Source organism: Athene cunicularia (genome assembly GCF_003259725.1).
Source record: "Athene cunicularia isolate RWA chromosome 19 unlocalized genomic scaffold, athCun1 chr19_part1, whole genome shotgun sequence".
NCBI classification, from domain to species: Eukaryota; Metazoa; Chordata; class Aves; order Strigiformes; family Strigidae; genus Athene; species Athene cunicularia.
Genome location: NW_020799124.1, coordinates 5305123 through 5325214, shown reverse-complemented (window position 1 = coordinate 5325214; position 20092 = coordinate 5305123). Strand labels below are relative to the sequence as shown.

The window sequence follows — 20092 nt, the reverse complement described above, 5'->3', positions numbered from 1 at the left end:
GGATTTTTACATAGCTTCTGACCTTTCATCTAATTGAGGCCTAAAGAAGAAAAAAAAGAGGAAAAGCTATACGTCACTTCAGTTATTAAAATCCATCAAGCTCAGACTTTAGCCTTGGGATAACCACAGCCAAAAAATTGACTTGCAAGTAATTATCACTGCTATCTGCAATAAAAGTTAATTGGACATAATTGAACTAAAGCCCTAATCTGAATGAAGCTGTTGCTGGCAAGAAGCCTGCTCCTGCCTGCACTTTGCAAATGAAACTGCTAGCAGTAAAATGGACAAACATGAGGCCGCTTTTACAGTCTGCCCACTGCAAATCACAGAGCAATTCTGCAAACAGCTCGTTAGCTGGGCCAAAATAAAGCCATTAAGAGGGCCCGTCCCCACCAAACACACCCTTCAACAATACCCAAACACGGTGAAGGCGTAGAGTTTCAAAAGCAAGTTTCAGTTTTACTGACCTCTTAATTACACGGACTGAAACATAAGATTCGCATCACGAGATGCTGGTTTCATCAGCCCCCAAACACTGTAAATAGCAGTACAAATAATGTACTTTTTGAGCACGTAAAGATACCAACTCAAAAGGTTTTCAGTGCTGATAATTTACCACCTTCATGCAGTTCAATAGCCTTTCCTGTTGTAGGACCAGCTTCTTTCATCTCCTCAGCAGAGCAGACAATTAGCTGCTTTTTGTGCTCAGCCCATGCAGGTGGCTGGGGGAAGGGAGCGTGAAACTAAATTCCTGCTGATTCGTCAATTTATATTTTGCCTTTTTGTTAACTAACAGACCTGAAAGCGGTCCTCATCCCCCATACTACTTTAGAACTTCCTTCCAATTTTAATTATTAACACTCTGCCCTTCACCAAAGCATATCAAAGCACTTAACAAACATTACTGAAGCCACATAACCACTCTGAAACAGGCAAAAATTGCACACAACTCCTTTTACAGTGGCTTAAGGTTTTTGGACCAGATTTATGTTAGAAGACTGGTGTCCTGATTATGGGCTAGCCTATGACAGAAGACATCAAGGGAAGTATCCGGCTCACCACAGGTGCCTGATGTAATTTTGGATGAAGCATTTAATCACCCGATGCAGTGGTTGCTCCTTATTAAAAGGACAGCAGTGGGTGACAGTTTTCTACCACTGAAGACAACCATGAAGATAAATGAAACTGCAGAGCATTCAATACCACCTTGACCTTCTCACGTCAAGCTTACAAGGTCACGGTCTGGGCAGTCTCCCGGGGTAACTGGAAGGAGACCACCCTTCCCTCTCCTAGGCACCATTTGCTCACCACCGCTCCTCTGCATTTTCACAGCTCAGAGCAGAACCTCTTAGCTCAAGAAAGCTGCAACAGAGAACCAGTGACATCAATTCCCTTTCATGACCCAAATCAGTGGCTTATTTTACTTTGCTCAAAGCCCTCACCTCTTTTTAAGCCTATTTTTAGATTTAACTCCGTATTCAGCAATGTGGCAGGAGCTGACAGACAACACAGGCGTTAAGTAGGGCTTGCCAGGTGTTGCAGGCCACTTCTAAGGCGAAGGAAAGATGTAGAAAAGACAAGTCGGGACGATTGTACGGCCTGGCCAAAGCTTCAAAGGAGTATTTCTGGCTGTGCTTGAAACACATATGCTAGTGGTCAGTTATGAGACAGATGAGATACTGCTTTTACCATGGGAACATACGCAAGAAATAGGAAAATCAACCTGCCTGAAGTCAAAAAAGCCATTTGAATAACTTTGTATCTGCCTCCTCTGAATTTTCACTACACTAAAGCACTCTGACCTTTAATTAATTTTCTTTCTCCTTTTATATGGTAACTTCCAACTCCCAAGTTTTTAATGCTCTATTGGTGGGAAACACGGATGAAGAAACAGTCTGGGATGTATCTTAGCTATGTTTCACAGTCCATAAATCTGCACCGTCATTTAGGAGAGGGAGAAAAGGATGCCACAGCTGAACTGCAGCAGCTAAGAGAACAGATAAGGTAAACACAGTGTTGTCATGAAAATCATATCTTGCCCAGGATATTAGGCTTACATTTGTATTTTCAAAATGCAAAACAGACTCCCTACCTGCCATTGTAACATTCACAGAAGATAACATTTTCTTCAACAAGATACCAAGAAGTGCAAACAAACATTCCTTCCGCCAAAGCATCCACTCTCCTCAGGGCAAACTAAACCCGCTTTCTTCCTACATGCTCGAGCAGCGTCTATAATATCACAGCAGCTACTATAAAACACGGAACAGACTTACAGGTACGAGTGTGCATGTTTTCACGTGAACATGACGGTATTCGGGTTAGCTGAGATGACTCCCACCCAAAGCAAACCCAGATCAGCCCAGCAACTACCGAACTACAGGATGCTGCTAACACATACCCAAGTGGAGGCACCACACATTCCCACCAACAGACATTCTCCATCCTCGTAAGCAACTTCCTTCTGCCTTCGAGTGATAAGAAACCAAAATACACATTGACCCCTTTCCCATAGTGGAGAGCCTGCAGTTACAACCTCAACACCATCAGCAAGAACGTGCACTGCATCGGTGTTATGTGCAGCTTTCCTACGTGTTCTGTATCTGGGAGAGGCACAAGGTTCTAATTCTGGGCTTTACTTTACCACAAAGGACATGCAAGAGCTGTGAGCTTCCTCACACCACTCTCGGTCAGAATTCCTCCTTCCCGACTTTCTTGTCTTCCCAGATCTGAAAAGGAAGCTTTTCTTAAGTACAGCTGCCTTGGTGAAGGGGAAAGATGAAATAGTTCCCCCTCCCATGGCTGCTTTGCACAGATCACCATTATCATTATCTTCTCTCATTCCACACTTACTATATAAAAGCCCAGAATTAAAGTCTTAATCGTGACTTACAGAAATCCTTGTGGCTGCACATGACAGAAGGATGACAGTTTTGCCTTCTAAAATATCGTTAGAAGTTACAGATTATGACAGTTCCCCAAGTAGGGAAGTAGCTATCTTGCCCTGTTTATTACAAGCTGATTATTTAAAAAGAACATTTTTTCGGAGCTAAATTTGAACAAATTTTACCTCTATGCAACACACAAACAACAATCCCGACATTTGTTAGATATTGAAAAAATATGCTTCGAGTCCTGTTTTAAAAATAGATTCACTTGAAAATGAGAAATATTTGCAAATAAGATGAGGCAGAATGAATTAGACTTCATACAAACCAAAAAACTGAACTTGCATATTAAGAAAAAAAATAAAGTGTGACTCACTTGTGGACCAGGTGTGCCGGTGGTGTGTGAACACGGGTGGGCAGGCTCACGGGGGGGTTCAGTTTGCATTGGCTATGCGTGTGTACCATTTTGACCTGTACAATTACACTGACAGTAGCTTGGTGTAGTATTTAGCTCTTCGGATACTGAATTAAGGTCCCACCTATGGTGAAATTTTAACAGCCCATTTACAAAGTAAGCAGAGAAATACATGGCAGATTTGTATTTAAGATACGAAATTGGAGATCTCTGTCCAACTGCACACTGTGCTCAAGCTCCCTAGCGGACCATGAACACATCAGCTCTTAGATACACATTTTACCATTTGTAAGGGCAAGATAAGACCTTCTTCTGTAGCTGGAGATACTGTGCAGCCTACTGTGAAGATGAAAAGTATTCCAAGAACCTCAAACAGAAGTTGCAACACAAGTACAAAACACTCACCAGCAGAAAATACAAGCTATCAGTTGAATACCAAAGAGCTGGACCAGACACTGGGATGGTGTTTTCCCATCAACCTTCAGAACAAGGTGGTGGTGCCCTGCTGGCTTGTCCTGACACAGACCTAGAGTCCTTATCAGTCTTCCAAGAAACTCAAAGGCTATCTCATAACAACTCAACAGAAGAAAAGATGAGAAATACATTAATTGTGAGTTACTGTAAAAAGTCTCTGCTATTCTCCGTGCTTTCCTGAGAAGCAAGAAATCCGGCCAGTTGTACGGCTGGCAGTTCAAAACAGCCACAGGGAAAACAACAAAGAGTGTGCAAGATGTTTTCAAAACCTCTGCACACCACAAGCACCAGAGATTTTTGTCTGCAGGCCTGATAAAACACTTCAGTGAGATCTCACCTGATTCCTTCAGCAGCTGTCAACACATCGCCTTTATCCAAAGTTTACATTCACAAAAGATTTCTTTTTTCATGGTAAGTTTTACTGACTAGAGGTGAGCAGGAGATTTCTGTTTGCTTTTGTGCATCCTTCCTCCTCTGCACTTGCCTTTTTCTTTAGAAAAAAAACCCAACACAGACGGCAATAAATAAATTACACGGACAGGACACAGAGGCAGTGGTAACTGTACTACAGTCGGTGAGACATCCCTTTGCATGGTAAACATAACCTGGCTGCGTGGGTGAGAACAAAACACTGCTACCGCACCCGTACACCCGTACCTCAACAGCAAACACAGCACAAACCCGTCTACATGAATGCCGAGCTCCTGATAACCTGGGCTGTAACAGCCATGGGCAGACCTGACCTCCTCGATGCATCCTGCACTAAAAGGGTGCACCCCCCCTCCGAACACTGTGCCGGAGTCTGATCAGGTGTACACTCGAGACAGTTACTCATGCAATCCCCCATGTATCGCTTGATTTTAATTTCCAGACAATCCGTCTTTCCAAACACTGAATTGCTACAGTCAACAAATTCAAAAGGTAAATTTTTCTACCTTCAATTAACTGCATTAGTACTGTTTATAACTATGTGATTGATAAATGCTCTACAGAAGCTGTAATTAATGTATTTTTTCCTTGGAACACATACTGAACCCCTTGGCGCTCAGACACTTAATGAAAAGCAATTTATCAACTTGCTTTGAACAGCTGAATCTGACTCCTTAATGCAGAGAGAAACACAGTTCACTTTAAGCACTACTACTCTGAAAAAGTAATGCCTACCACGACATTAGGAATGCCATCAGACACGGTTCGAGTTTTGATCAGGATGACCAGAGTGCTCATCTTGTTGAGAAACTGGAGATGATTTTGTACGGCTTAGCTGGGATCCTCTCCTCTGGGATGCAGCTGAGCAGGAGATCTGCAGATGTGCTTTTCCAGGACGAAGGTCAGGAGTGCCTCTTCAGGACACCGGACAAAGTTCCAAATTGTCCCATGCCTGCAGGGCCGGGAGCCTTCTCACCGCTCCTCGTGCCGAGCGGCACTGGCACGCTCGCCGAGAAGCAGCAGCTCAGCGTATTTCAGCCTGGACATGTGTTCAGCTGCTCACAAAGCAGACAAAAATAAAGTGCTTATGGAGTGTTTGAATGCTCATTTCTCAAATTGAGTGTTGCTTTGTATAGCTGACATATGCAAAAAAAAAAAAAAAAAAGGCATTTAGAAGGAAAGGCTTGACATCACAGAAAATTTTTATGTTGGTATTAACCGCTGGGGGGGGATTAACCAACCTTCAAAGCCTAAAATCTAACCTCACATTTCTGGGAGCACAGGCTACGGATTTCCAATATAGAAACTGGTCTGTACTCCATGTGGCAGACTGATTACATATTTCCATTGCACATATAAGTCTGTTTCCCATCCCTGCAGTGTCTTGCTCTCTTCCATTTGTCTCGTGATGCAGATAAAAGCCAATGCAGATAGCAACTGCTGATACAGAGAAAGGCGCAAGACACAGTGCGCCTTTGGACTAAGGGAAAAAAAGGACTCGGGTCCAGACTGCTAGAGCATGTCAAGAGATTGTCTTTGAAACTATAAAACTAGAAATGAAAGCACTGCGTTTTTATTTGATTTGATCAAAGCGAATAGAAGGGAGGGGGAGAAATCACATCCTACAGATGCGGGCTAAAATTTAACTACTTCACACATAATGCGGGGCCAGCTGATCCCATACAGACATAAATAAATAGAGAAAACAAAGAGGTAAAGTCACTCTCGCTCTGAATATGCTGCTTCCACAGATCACTGCTTCAGGGTCTGCCAAAGAGCAACAGGAACCCATTTCAAAGCCAGAGAGACAGAGGAAGCACATACCCAGCACTCGCCACAGGCACACATTTTCAGTCTCCAGTGAAGAGCAGAGGAGTGAGCTCCTGTCAAATCAGAGAAAACATACTCCAAATATAAAGGTAATTTGAATAAATAACTGATTTATCCCACTGTCCCACCGATCTGACTGCGGGATAGTGGCAAACTGTGGCAATCTCCTGGAGGAGGGCTTTGTACTGCGAGCTGCAAAGGGACAAGACTGTAATTCTCCTTGAACAGATCATCTGCTCCGATACGTGCTCAGCACCAGGAGAAGGAGGCTTTGCAGAAGTACAAATGGCACTACAGGTAGTGGCCTTGCAGACCCCAAAGAGTAGCACAGAAGAAACAGAAACCCATCACTGCCATGCTCACGAGGAGAAAGCGTTTTAAATATCTGCTGGATAGGCTGTGTGCTTGTGGAAATTTCTAACTGCAGAATGTGAACCATTCAGATTGCCTCTGGGCCAAAATGATCTAGGTCTTTGCCTTTCACTAAAAATTAAGCAGAAGTCATTTTAACAAGTGAGGCAGATAACAGTCTTGCACAGGAGATCAAAAAGCTCTCCAGATGTTTATTTTAAATGAAATTCAGAAGCCAGTATAAACCAGATTTTAAACACTGAATAATCCTTATCATAATCTGCATGAGAAAAAACGGGAAAAAGGTCCCATCCTGCTGCTCCGAAGCTCTCCAGGAATGCGCAGGGTTAGATTTTATTCCTAGACTCTTCAAATGGGAATGTGAAATATGAACAGCCCCACGCTGCAATGGGATGGCTGTTAAGCATGTTTCTCCCCTGTGCTACATGCTCTGATGGATGCTCACCACACACATATGGGGGCATCCCATGTGAAGGAAGCTTTGACCTTCCTCACCAAGACTATTCAAAATGATGGACTGAAAAGCACGTAAAAATGTCGGTCCTAAATCTTAAAACTTCTCCTCACCTTGCTACTTCATTGAATGCCTCCTGATTGTGCAAAAGCAGAATATTCAGGCGTCAATCTAAGTAGCTTGGGTGTTATGCTGACAATGTCTCTGGAGAGAGGAAGAGAAGAGAGGACAGATTTCCAATAGCTCAGACGCTTCTCTGTAAGGAATGCTGCTACACAGCAAGAGAGAGAAATAAAGAAGGAAAGTAACACACCCGAGAACTTTTACCAAGGTCACATCAGGATGCTGAACACTACCCATCCGCAGGGGAGGATTTAGATGCCTACTCCACTACACATATCCTTTCGCTTGTTGGCAACAACAGCCCTCATTAAACCAAACCGGTTCTAACCATGAAAGAAGGACATCGGGAAGACAATATTAGCTAACAAATACAAAAGGAAAACCAACAGAGCCAGTCGTCTTGGATGGGTGCCCTGTGCTGCAAAGCACAGTCCCAATCTGCGCGCACAGCCCCTGCACGACTCAGGAACAGGCAACACAGGCGATCCCAGCCAAAAGGAGGGACAGTCCTGCTCTGCCCAATGCTAACAGCTCCCAGCCTGCAGCAGAGAGGAGATGCTGTACCCATTCGGGCAAGAGCAGAACCGGGATCCCATCAGGAACGAGAGTTTTTATGACTTTGCTGCTACACAGGGTCACCTATGCGTTGCAGTTCCTCGTTGCTTTGAAATCAGGGCTGCAGACACGTGGCGGATCACTGCAGACAGACCATACCACGAATAAAAAAAGCCCTGCCCCCAAAATATTATATCAGTTACTGCTGTGCCCTTAACAAGAGTGCTTCTTGCCCGTTTCAGCGATCTGAAAGACACGCTGGGCAAAATTTCAAGCTATGACAAAGTGATCTTATCACTTCTGTGCTGTTCTCGCTACACAAGCCCCTGATTCAGCAGCATGTAATAAAATCTTCATTTGCATGAAAAGCACTCTCTGATCACAAAGTCTTCTGTTCAACGGTCCTCTTCCCATCTACAGTGTAAAGATGCAAGCACCACTGTCATTTTGCTGGTGACTAAGGTAGAATATTTTATTTATGCTTTATTTGGAGAGGCTCTCAACGATTTAATACAATCTTTTCCCGAAATTTTAACAGTATTTTTGAATAACACAAAAGCTGCACACACCCAAACTGTGCAAGCACTGCAAAGTTCACAGGCTACGCTTTCACCTGCACTTTTAATAACTGTGTCACATGAAGGACATTTCATATCAGCACATGGTGACCATAAACAGTTCTAAAATGTCTTCAGCGTTCAACAAGTCCAGTCTTTCCCAGTCTGCATTTACAGTGTTCGGTGTCATGACATACAGCACTCAGACAGGATATGTTTCAAAGGAAACGAAGGTGTAGCCATGCAAAGAACAATGCTTCGCCTGCAATAAGATTAATCACTGTCATGGCAAACCAATAAAAACAAGTATCTTGTTATCTTTCTTTACAAAGAGACTGTTAAAGTTTAACTATATTAGGAAACTTTTTCCCTTGGACTAAATCATGAGCCTAATGTATGTGGGCAACACACATACCAGCATATGCAATTAACTGGCTCTCTCCTGATGCTGCAGGAGAAAGTCCACTGTTTCAGAGGCAGCTTGAAGCTTTCATACGACCAGCCCATGCCCTCTCCTGATTACAGATCTCTCACCAAGGCCAGCCCCAGCTCCCTGCCCCATGCCAGATAACACCATCTCCCACTCCCAACTGTTTGCCAAAGTTAATCGTGTCCCATGTATACACCCCAAAACCACACTGGGCTCTGAGCAAGCTCAGCCAATACAGAAATACCTTTCATCACGTCAGCAGCGCAGTCCCCATTTAGAAACGTTTTCTTTCACGTTAATCCAGTGCCAAAACGTATGCTGTGCTGATCCAGAAACGGTGCTAATGATGCTGCTGCTGCCTCCTGTCTATCACTGAGCATCTAATCTAGCGCACGGCCATGCAATGACGGCCCTGCGACAACAGGCACTTTAAATTGGGCAGCTCAGCAACACATGTACGCTGAATTTTTGAACAAGCTATTCTAAGCTGCTTTGCTAGCAATTTCTGGCCCGTACAGTTTGAAAGCACACAGTTCTGGCCCTCACAAAGAGCAGACCTGTAAATGACATCTTGAGGATTAAGCTGATTGAGATGCAATTTGCCTAGCAACCATTCATTAAGCAGAGTTCAGAAACAGGCCAGCAATCTATTCCACCTCCTTATCTGAGCAGTAAACAGATAACAGTCTCTACTGTGTCCTCTGTCCTCCAGTTCAGACACATTGTAAACAGATTTTTCAGAAGTTTAAACTCCTACAGTAAATCTCAGAGAACAATCCTGCTCTCCAAACACAAGGGATTTGGTTTCACCAAGTGCCTTACGAGCGTGAAACAGCTCTAGAACAAGGGTCACGCAAATCAAATTGTGAATGCATCTGCAGTTCCTGTGCCTCCAATATTTTCTCACATCAAGAACTAAGAGTCCATCCCAGTTGTTTAAAAAAAAAATCTTAATCACACAAGCATTTGGCATTGCTATTCTGATCACTGAAAAAAATCAACAAAAATCTTATTCCTTTCCTTCATCTTCTGGAAGGAATTGATCGGCACTGCCAAAGTCTTTGATAGAGGTTCCCCCCTTCAGAGAAGAAAACAAAAGTCACGTCCTCCCTCCCATTAAGCATTTTTTCCTCATAAAATAAGCAAGACAACATAAATGTCATCAGCAAAAATGAAACCAGCTATTTGAGCTTGAAGAATTTAGCTGAAAAGATTAAGCGAAATCATGATTTTGCATAATTGTTTCTCTGCAAGAAACATCTGATAATATCCCATTCTGCTCCAAAATTAAACAAAAAAGATTAGCATGGACATATTTAAGACTATATACCTGAATGGTTTTCCTTTGGTGTACAGTTCTTCTGGGAAATCATTGTGACATACAGCATGCTATTACAATTAAATATGCAAGAAAGAAGAATTAAACTGACTATGAATAATTAATACCCTATAATACTACTTCATAAGGAAGATCTGGCTGAATATTCCCGCAGATGAGATATATCTAACTACAAGGTACATCAGAGCTGGTAGCTTCGCTTTTATGGCAGTCTAAAACACCAAATAACTTTATGGCTGCTACTTGGTTCTAGAGAAGGTACCAGCCACCCATGCCTCGCTTCTCCCACTCTCTGCCCGGGGAGCTCCAGAAAAGCTGGGAGAAATGAAAGTGTTGCAATAGTCACTGAACTGCTCACATGCATCTTGGAGGTAGCAGGCTTCCCAAACACTTCCCATTAAAAAGTATAAAGCAATTATCTGACTTCCCAGTAGAAAGAATAAAGCAAATGTGATGCAACAATTACTTATGTGATAAGATCAGGCTAAGGTTGTGAGAAAAAACAATTAAAAGGGTTTGCAGGAGCTAAGGAATGCGGCTTACTTTCCCAGAATCTATCTTAACGAGAAAGATACCATCAACTCACAGAGCAGACCTTCCTGTTTCAAGTTTACTGTTTTGGAGGCTGCAGAACATCAACTGTAGCAAAGCCACAGTTGGGTGGCTGGGTGCAACCCTCCATCTCCAGCACAAGCCTCCTTCATTAGCTCCTAGTGAAAATGGTAATTAAAAAGATGCCTTTTTTTTTTTTTTTTTTCCCCCAACAGTAGAAACCTTAAATCACTTAATACTTACTAAAGTTGGTATTCAACTCTTGACATTTTTCACTAGACACCGGTCAGGTCAGCTCTGCACTCTATCAACACAAGATACACTTGTTGCACACATTTAGCTGGAAATCCCCAGTTCCCCATAGTTTATCCAAGCAGCACAGCATACAAACAACACCCTGCCGCAGAGCGCTACTTTTAGAGATACACATTTGAAATCCAACCAACATTTGTGATCACTGAAGCAGAACAGGGCACTAGGGGTGCATGTGCTGAAGGTGACAGCCCTACAAAGCCACTCCACCAGCTCCCAGCCCTGCGCTGCTCCGGCTGCCGGCTCTGCCACGAGGGTCTCGCTCAAGCAGGATCCATCACTCTTGTCCTTCAAAGCAAACACAAACCGGGTTTTTTTCTGCGTGCAGGCAAAATCATGTCAGAAGTATGCTAGCTTAATATTAATTTTCTATTAAAAATTAATAGGATCAAATGAAGCTGGCGAGCCGGTAGGCACCAAGAGTTATTTTGCTGATGCGCTCATTGCCTGGAGGAGTGGGATGCGAAGGACGGGCTGAAGAGTTTCTCAGGATGGTAGCCACAGGGTCCATGTGCTGGCCAGGAGGGGTAGTGGGGGGCTCTTCCCCATGTCCCCAGCAGGACCCTGTGTTCCACCAGTGCCATGGCACTCTGCTGGCGAGCAGCTTGTCCTCCTGGCCAGAAACTGGCGGGGAAGGTGGAGCCCCATAAAGAGATCACCCTAGTGAAAACTCGAGTGGCTTCTCCCTGGAGATCCAGTCTTCTGGGTGCTGGCTCTGATCTTCACCCATGTGCACGTGTGCCCCTTTCTCACTGCCAGAATTAATCCTCCTGCCAATAAGCATCCTGCAAATACCCAGAGTTTACATAAGGCAAGTTTAACCTTCAGTCCCTATTAATGTTAACAGAACAGAAAAAATTAACCACCGTGCAGCAAAAAAGTCTGTATCTGCATTTCTAATTATACAACAAAACACACCACGTGGCAATATTTCCAAGCACCTTGCTGGGAATAAAATATCCAACAGATTACAGCTTCCATTTTGAGCAGTGGATACAAGAGCAACGGGCATTGAGTTTGTCAGTGTTAAGGGATGAGGATGTGAGAATTAAGGAAGATAAAGTGATGCATGTTATCAATGATAACAAAAATGTTAATAACTAGAAACATAGTCACCTTAAAAATTTTAAATTTCATGATCTCTCCTACTTTTTAATGGCTTACCCTACTTTTTCCAACCTAATTTGCATGATCAAAATAGGCCTCCTGCCAGGAAGCATTAAAATGGCAGCCCCCCATTGAGACAAAACTTCCTTCACCATACGAGACTGAAGGACTAATAACTATTCCTAAAAACATTTTAAGTCCATTAATGTTGTTTAGTAAACATTTATTTAGAATTAGCGCAGCTATCAGAATTGTCTTTATCACGCTCCACTAAAGCGTTTTATAAAAGCCTTTGAAGGTGGAGCAGGTACCCCCCCACACACACTTGTACCATCTCCAACCCTCCCCAAAAAGCTGAGCACCCTCACGCTCCTGCTCTGAATGTTTTCCACCCAAAAACCCCAAAGCATTCTCCAATATCAACCTGACAATTCCCAACAGCTCTCTGCGGTACCAGGCTGGGCAGCTGGTAGCACCCCACCAAGATGCATGGTGCAGCCAGAGCAGAGTACACCAACCCCACTGACCTCTACACGTGGCAATTAATTGTATATGCTGAAAAAAACCCCAGGCTAGTACAATAGTAGTATAAATCTCACTATTACTGATGTACTGAAGATTTGGATTCTGGTACAAATATACAGTGCTTTATACAAATTTATCTGAGCTATGTGTTATCCTTTCAGTGCCATCTGTACAAAACCAGAGTTTTATCTAAGCGTTGGAAACTAAAATAAATCATTTTCTCCATATCTGCGATCTTGTCGGAGACAGACGCCACAAACCTGAGAGCTGGCTAGAGCTAGTGCAGGCTTGTCTAGTTAGAAATTAAATTATGTCCGCATCAATATGATTTATTTTTAATAAAAAATAAGGCAAACCAGATCCTTAATATTGAAATAGTCTCCGGCAGCATCCTCCCAGCCACAGAAGACGTAACATACAGTGTTAAATTGTCAAAATAAAACTGGGATTGGCATTGTCATTTCCCCTAATAAGAAATGCCACAATCAAGAGATACATGTTAATTGCCACACATAATGAAAAGTACCTGCTCCTTCTCCACTTGCTGTATTTATTGCTAACACAGTTCAGGACTGTAAGGCTCAGTGGGGTATTTTCTGGTAGCATTTTCAGGCATGTCCTCACCCCACCAGATCATTAAGAGTGAACTCAGCTCCCCAACACCATGCAAGAAACAACACATCTCTGTCCATCCTGCACAAGCCATCGAGCTTCTGGGGCTGCATTTCTCAAAGCATCTTGTCCTGCACGTCCCCTGTGAGCAGGGGACCTCACAGTAATTAGCACATTCTGACACTGGAAACTCAACTAACATATACACTGATCCTTCAAGGCGGTACAGCCCATGATTTGAGAAATGTGAGTCCCAGAAGGCCCCTTGTTTCTACCTTTCAAAGTCACCAAAGGCTAGTAAATAAATTATATTCTTCAAAAGCATTGCAAACAACAAAAATTAATTTCTACTGGGTGAATACATTCTCCAACCAGCAGCTGCAGCTAAGGGTTCATACAGGATCGCCAAAACACCAAAACCTTTTTTTTTTTAATATATATAGAGAGTAACTTTTAACATCTGAACTCACTGCTGTGAGATTGCAATGGATTTTATTTGGCAAGTCAAGCCATCTAAAGCACAGATTATAAAAAATAAACACTAAACATTTTTAGATCTAACTTTCCTCCACAGACTGTGTTTTATGTACTTTCAATGGAAATGTTACATCAGAATAAAATCAGATTTAATTGGCTCTTAAATAACTGAACAGCCACTTTAATTTTATTTCAATAGCAATAATTCATAAATCAAGCAGCTGAAATTCTAGCACAGAATGACAAGTAAATAGAGGAGAACACACTAAAGGAGAGTATGAACGCCACACGGTGAAAGGTGATTTTTCTTAAACCTCATGCGTCGCCATTTTATGGACATCGCAGAGCTACTGCCACATAAATACTTCGAGCTAAAATCTGTCAGCCCTGGGATGCTACACAGTTTATCAGCAGCAACCGCTCAACAAAGACCAACGGATGAGACGATCCTTGCCCAACTGGAACTGCTAGGAGAATGGCTGGGATTTTAACCGTGGATGCAATTTCCCTCACGCACGCTAGATGGAAGTATGTAAAATCTTAATTCTTTCCTGCCTCAACTTAAATTTAAGTGGTTGAAATGTTCTGTTGTACTGTCACATTTTGAGAAGCCTTTTTTTGGTTCTTCACTGGCAACTTCAATCACTGATAATCTGTAAGCAAGAAGATGGCCTGAAATATTAAACTAAGCTGTGTTGGAAGCGAAGAGTAACTATGAGATAATATAGATCAGAAATTAAATATATTATTTGGGCTAATTTATAAAGTACATGCATTCCGTTTCTAGAGTATTTAAATAATGATCACCGATGAGATCCTTCGCAGAAATTGAAGTTACATTTTTTAAACATTCAGGCTATTTTAACAAAATACAATTCTAAAAATACCACCTTGTCAATGACAGGGGATATAAGAGGCTTCATAAATGCTGTTGCAGTTTTGACTGGAAAAACACCCAAATTTCTAGAAAATACCGGGAGAGGTATAGGGAGAAAGAGCAACCTGAAGTCTCACAGAACAAGCTAAACACAGATCAGAACAGCAAACCTGAATGGGATTAAATTACACACAAATCTTCTGGAAACGATCTTAAAAGCAACTTGTTCCAAAACAAGCCATTTCTAAATTTAAACACCGAGGAGTTCACAGACAGGAAAACTAAAAATCAGGCAATGGTGTGACCATAAAAAAGGAGCTGGAAGAGCTGTTTTCCTTTGCCCGCTCTGGCCTTTTCACATACTGATTTTCCTTCACACTCATTCACAAATGCTCAGCATAGTTGTGAACAATTTAAAGTCACAAGATGCATGAATTACCAGCTCTGGGAACACATTACCCACTCCAGGCAAGAGCTGAGGGCTTTTCTGTAACTGAAGAAAAAAAAAATAAAATCCATAACCCAGAACCAGAATAGACTGATGAACTGGAAGAGAAGGGCAAGCAATTACCTAACTTTCCCTGTCCCCGATGAAGCCAAAGCACACAACATCCCTCTAGCTTAGAAGACAAAAAATTAAGAAAAAACGGTGAGAGAATAGAAGGATGAATCAAGAGCAATGCTGGATAGAGGAATAATAAAGTAGGCATGAAGAGCTCCCCTTTCCAGATGTTAAAAATGTATGCTTTTTCCATTCCAGATTTAAAAAAAGATTAGCAGAGGAGGAAGTTTACTTTGGAGAGCGGGAGCATCTATGTAATTTTTTTGAAAAAGGCTCATACAATGCTATTCCCAACCAACAGAATTTAAACTATATATATACACGTGGTACGGGCTCAAGACAGTAAGCGTACGACATTTTTCAAAGCGTTCTGCGTGCAGAAACTGCCTACAGAGAGGAACAAAATGAGTGGCAAGACAACAGCCACAGGAAAGGGCAGGACTGCGATACGCAAGTCCTCTAAAATGCACGCTTGAAGTTTAACAACGTGAAGGCAAGAAGAGGGATAGCAGGATACAGCAAAGGACACACTGGGGTGAGGAAATGAAAAAAAAAAAACCCAACAAAAAAAAAATCTACGTCACTGAACACTGACATATGTAGTATTTTTACCAAGTAAAAGCATGTATGATTTTTTTTTTTTCCTCTCCTGCTGCCCTGTGCTCTCCCTATAGCAGCAAATAATTTTCCTCTGCTGGGAACCCCACACCCACCACCAAGAAAGAAATCACCTGGGAAGGCTGCACGTGGCTACCATCTTAGCTGCGAAGCACAGCACGGGGAGACTGCCCAAGTACGAGATGCAACACGACAGAAAACAACTGGATGCTAGATCCACTCTGAATAGCAAAGCACGTCGTCGTTTCACCTATTTCCACTTGCTCTCACGTGGTTCCCAAATTAGAAACAATCAGAATCCTGCTGGAAACAATATACGGCACCTTAATTGGGTTGGCTGCGCTAACAGACGTCAGCAATGTATCACTTGGTAGATCGGTTTTTGACTTTTTTTTTTTTTTATTCTAAAAATAGCTTCACTTTCATGGTTCACCTTTTCCGCATCGCATTACTACAGACATCGTAAGAGATTAAAAAAAACCTTCTTGCTCACTGCACCCCAAAGATGCTACAGAACCCGCTCCCACTGGAGGCAGGATCTGTCACCTAATTCCACAGAATTTTACTTAAAGGTTTGTCTCAGATGCGCTGTGTTTACAGAAAACCTGTTTTCTACCACATTTCCCCATAGTATACCGATCGCTGCATCTATTTAAAAGCCTGGAGCAGTTCAGTTATCTCTAAATACATCAATAACTCAGACGTTCAACTCAACTGCTCCACGCATTCCAAGCACAACACCGTGCAGCAGACCAGAAGCGCTGCACGGGACGTGAAAACTTGTATTAAAAATCTCTGCTGGTTTTCATTCCAGAGAACCCCCAGTACTACACCCCCACTATTCCGTATCAAAGCCAGACTGCAGTCAAACTACAGCCTTATGAAATTATTCTAGTAGTGAAATATCAGCATTTGCTTCACAAACTCTGGAAACCTGGACTAATCTTCAAACACAGTATAAACAAGTTAAGCAATGGGAATACATAAACTATGCAGAATTCCTGAGCACAACGGGAGAATAATTATAGTAACAACATACCAAATACAAAACGAGCAGGGAAGCATGAAGAGACACCCAGACAGAATGTACTGAATTTAGGGGTGTATGGGGTCTACAAAGCTGGACCAGCCATGGGCCACAGTCGTCGCTGGTTTTTTAAGTGCCCATTTAAATCAAATTACTAAAAATATGGAAACCAGCTACCTATGAACACATCAGTGTCTGTCAGCTCCAGGTGTCGGCAAGGCTGAGGCCAGACTACGCCTATTTCAGATAGTAAGCTTAGCTTTGGAGGAATACAACCCGTTGGAAAAATATCTTTGGGCAAAGTTAAAATCAACTTTTCTGGATTCTAGTCAGCAGAATGCCTATCCAGGAGCTCTGTTCCTCAGCAGCTGAATCACTCTTTGGAAAGCAATTTTTTTTTAGAAAGAAAAAAGATGCACAGTGTGACAAACTCATTTTAGCATTCATATTCAAACTAACGATCTGCAATTATAAGAAAAATTGCTCAAAGACCATTATGGCTAAGACTTTAATACGAGTCACAAAATACAATGGGAAAATGGGAATATGGCATACCACACAAGGAATAAAAATTTAAATTATTCATTTAACTTCCCAGTTTGAAAACGTTTAAAGTGCTGAAAATTGAAAGCAGTGGGGTGACACACTATTACAGATGCAGAAAACTGTGAAACCTTTACTCATTTTCAGGAGCATTTTAGCCCACAGCCTTAGAGGAGTCATCAGGCCCCGGTTACAGTCCACAATGTGACGGAGTGACCTGTTACTCAGTTGTTGCGTGTAGTGTTTCAGTGAACTACATGTTCTTAAAGCAATTATTTAAAAGTTCTGGATCATCTGTTAAATAAATCAAGCAAGTCAGGCTGTGACTATGTTCTCAGTGGTGTATTTAATAATTCCATAAATCCCGGAATCCTGAAAGTTACCAAGCTTTAGAGGAACACAGAATGGACATTACTTCATCTCCCATCTTCATAAATCAGTAGCCCCTCTCACTATTACCTCGCTGAAGATGAGCACGCCAGCAATATACGGGATACAAAATGTTTCAGCGATGGAGGCTTTGGGGTGGGGGCAATCAGGGCAACCACCTTTACCTCCTCCTCTCCCCATCTCCACGTGCCGGCCAGTAACGAGTTGAGGTCAAAACCAAAGGAGAACAAAGATGAGTGGACAAACCAAGGTGGAAAAAGTATTGCACTGGAGAGGAAACATCTATAAAAGTTTCCATCCCACACCCAGGCATATCAGCGAGTGCAGGTGAGGATACAAGCAAAGGCTCCTGTACATTGTACAGCAGTCTGCGTTTCTGGGAAATACACACTTCAGTCCTTGACAGAACCCTTACTTCATCTCTTGATCTGGTAACAGTTCCCAGAAGCAAACACAGATATAAAAGCTTATCTATCAGAGGACAAGTTGAAACAAGTAAGACTTAAAACGAAGGCAAAATATCCAAGTTACAGAGAACATAAGGGCTTCTTAATTTTACATTTGGAGAAAAAACAATACTATGTGGACATTCTCCAACATATTTTTTAATGTTATTAACAGAAATAGCACCCCAGGCTGTGCTCAGGCAGAAAAAGTGTGAATCTGTTTGCAATGTAAAGTGAAAAGGGATCAAAAATACCATCTTATTAAATGGTATTTACTTGGTGTTAAGTGCATTATTTATTTGGTTAAGAAATTCACAAAATGACAGAGGGGTAACTGCAAGTAAGGTCACTACTTAATGTCAGTATCAAAGCTGATCCTTAACAGAATTTAAGCACCTGCTTTTTCTTTTATCTCAGCACAAAATGAGATTTTTTCTTTTTTTACACTTCAAAAGCCATGTAACACAACAAAATATACGCCAAGCATGAAGGAACAGAGAGCATGCCAGCATCTTTCAGCAATCATCTTTCCCTTGTCATCCATTATGTCAGATTTATCTATTTTTGTTTAATTCTTGTTCCAGCCACACGCATCCTTCCTCTCTCTAGACTACCAGGCTGGTTGGGCTTGAACTCAATATGGCTTCTTAAAATAGCTGAAAAATATTGAAAATATTTGAAGTGATGCTTGTAAATTACAGCCTATTCATCAGCCCATCTTCTAGCTCCAGCTCGACCTGTGACTCCCACTGAAAAGGGTCAATCTCTGATTTCTTCACCTCAGAAATTCCACCCAACTGCACAGTGTAAATATAATTTAAAAAATAAATAGCTTTTCTTTTGTGGAAGAGCTTTCCCCTGAAAGCTTAGATCCTGTATTTATTGCAAATCTTCCCCTCTGCTTGTTCTGACGCTTACTTGCTTTTGATCCAAACCTTCCTCTACTAAAAAATTACTGGTCAGTTAATTTGCCACTGTTTGCTTTCTGCTGTCACTGCTTTACCCCCACCCTGGACTGGCTTTACAGGACACCAGACCCAGCTGAATGCTCTCCCTGCACCCTTCACTCCACTCCCCAGGCTGCTAGCTGTGAGAGCCTGCTCTCTCCACCTCCAATATCCGTTATGTGCTTTAACAGCATCCTTCTCCACCTCTTTAGGCATTTACTTAAATGAATGGACTCTAACAAGTCCAAATTCTTTAGGTGGAAAAAGACCTGATCAGAAATGCACGTGCTGAAAGGAAAAAGCAACTATCATCACTCTATTCCCTTGCTGCCTACGTAGCACCGATCACAGAATTTTCTCAGTCGGCTGCTGAATCAGACGAAGTTTCTACAGCGCACACACACACAAAATCACGACGCCTGACACGTCCAGTAGGATTTATTCAATCACAAAGTCATCACCGTTGCTCCAGCACAAATGACATCACTCAGGAACCCAACCTCATCTACTGAGAGCATGCTCTCCTGCAACAAAGAACCGGGTTTGTGTAATAAAGAGGTAAAAGTCTTGTGTCAAAAAGTTTTCCGCATAAACTTACGTTTTCTTGAGATGTTAGGTGCGATTGAAGAAAGAAAAATGAAGTGCTATAGTAAAAAGTGAGTGCAATGAATTATTGCTGAACTAACTAACCTGCATCTGCAATTTATCCTAAAACTTGTACCTAGCAATTAGAGGCAATACCAAGAGGAGGATAAAACACATCTCGTAAGCCCTCGCAGGTGCTGCTCTGGGAAGATCACACGCTGCACAACCAAGAGCATTTAAGTACTTTGCTTGCACAAGTGGACTGAAAACAGATAAGTGACGCTCTGCAGTTTTCTTCATGCTTGGGTTAAGACGCTTGAAAAATGGTTGGTAGGAAATAAAAACGACGAATAATTGATTAGCGATACCTCTTGCAACGAGACACTTTTCTCGGGAAAGAATTACACAAAGGATTTGCACACATCGGAACCGCAATCTCCCCTTTTCTCCGGAAGGCACTTCTCTGTCGCGACACCTGACGTGTTATCGCGATTCCCGCCGTCTGTTTGATATCGAGGGAAGGGCAGTTAAAGCCCCAGACGCCGGCGCTGCAGGAGGGGCCTAGGCGGGCTGCCTGCTCCCCCCACCCCGCACAAGGACGAGCCGGGGAGCTCCGGACTGAGGGGAAGAGGCCCCCGGGGGGGGG

General features: G+C 42.4%; 1 protein-coding gene across 4 annotated transcripts in view; it reads right to left on the bottom strand.

Annotated features, from left to right (window-relative positions):
* FAM222B (family with sequence similarity 222 member B) overlaps window positions 1-9048 on the bottom strand; it is a 28163-nt gene extending 19115 nt beyond the window's left edge. The window contains exons 1-2 of one of the 4 annotated variants that reach the window (XM_026861561.1): window positions 6031-6063; window positions 4942-5342 (exon numbers count right to left, since the gene is read on the bottom strand). Coding sequence is in view for 1 of the 4 variants with exons in the window: in XM_026861564.1 (XP_026717365.1) it covers window positions 8772-8778 (7 nt within the window). In the remaining 3 variants the exon portion in view is untranslated. Of the gene's footprint in view, window positions 1-4114; window positions 4132-4941; window positions 5343-6030; window positions 6064-8771 lie in introns of those variants that run through there. The other 3 variants (XM_026861562.1, XM_026861564.1, XM_026861563.1) reach the window with 3 other exon arrangements.
* Between the last annotated feature and the right edge of the window lie 11044 nt (window positions 9049-20092).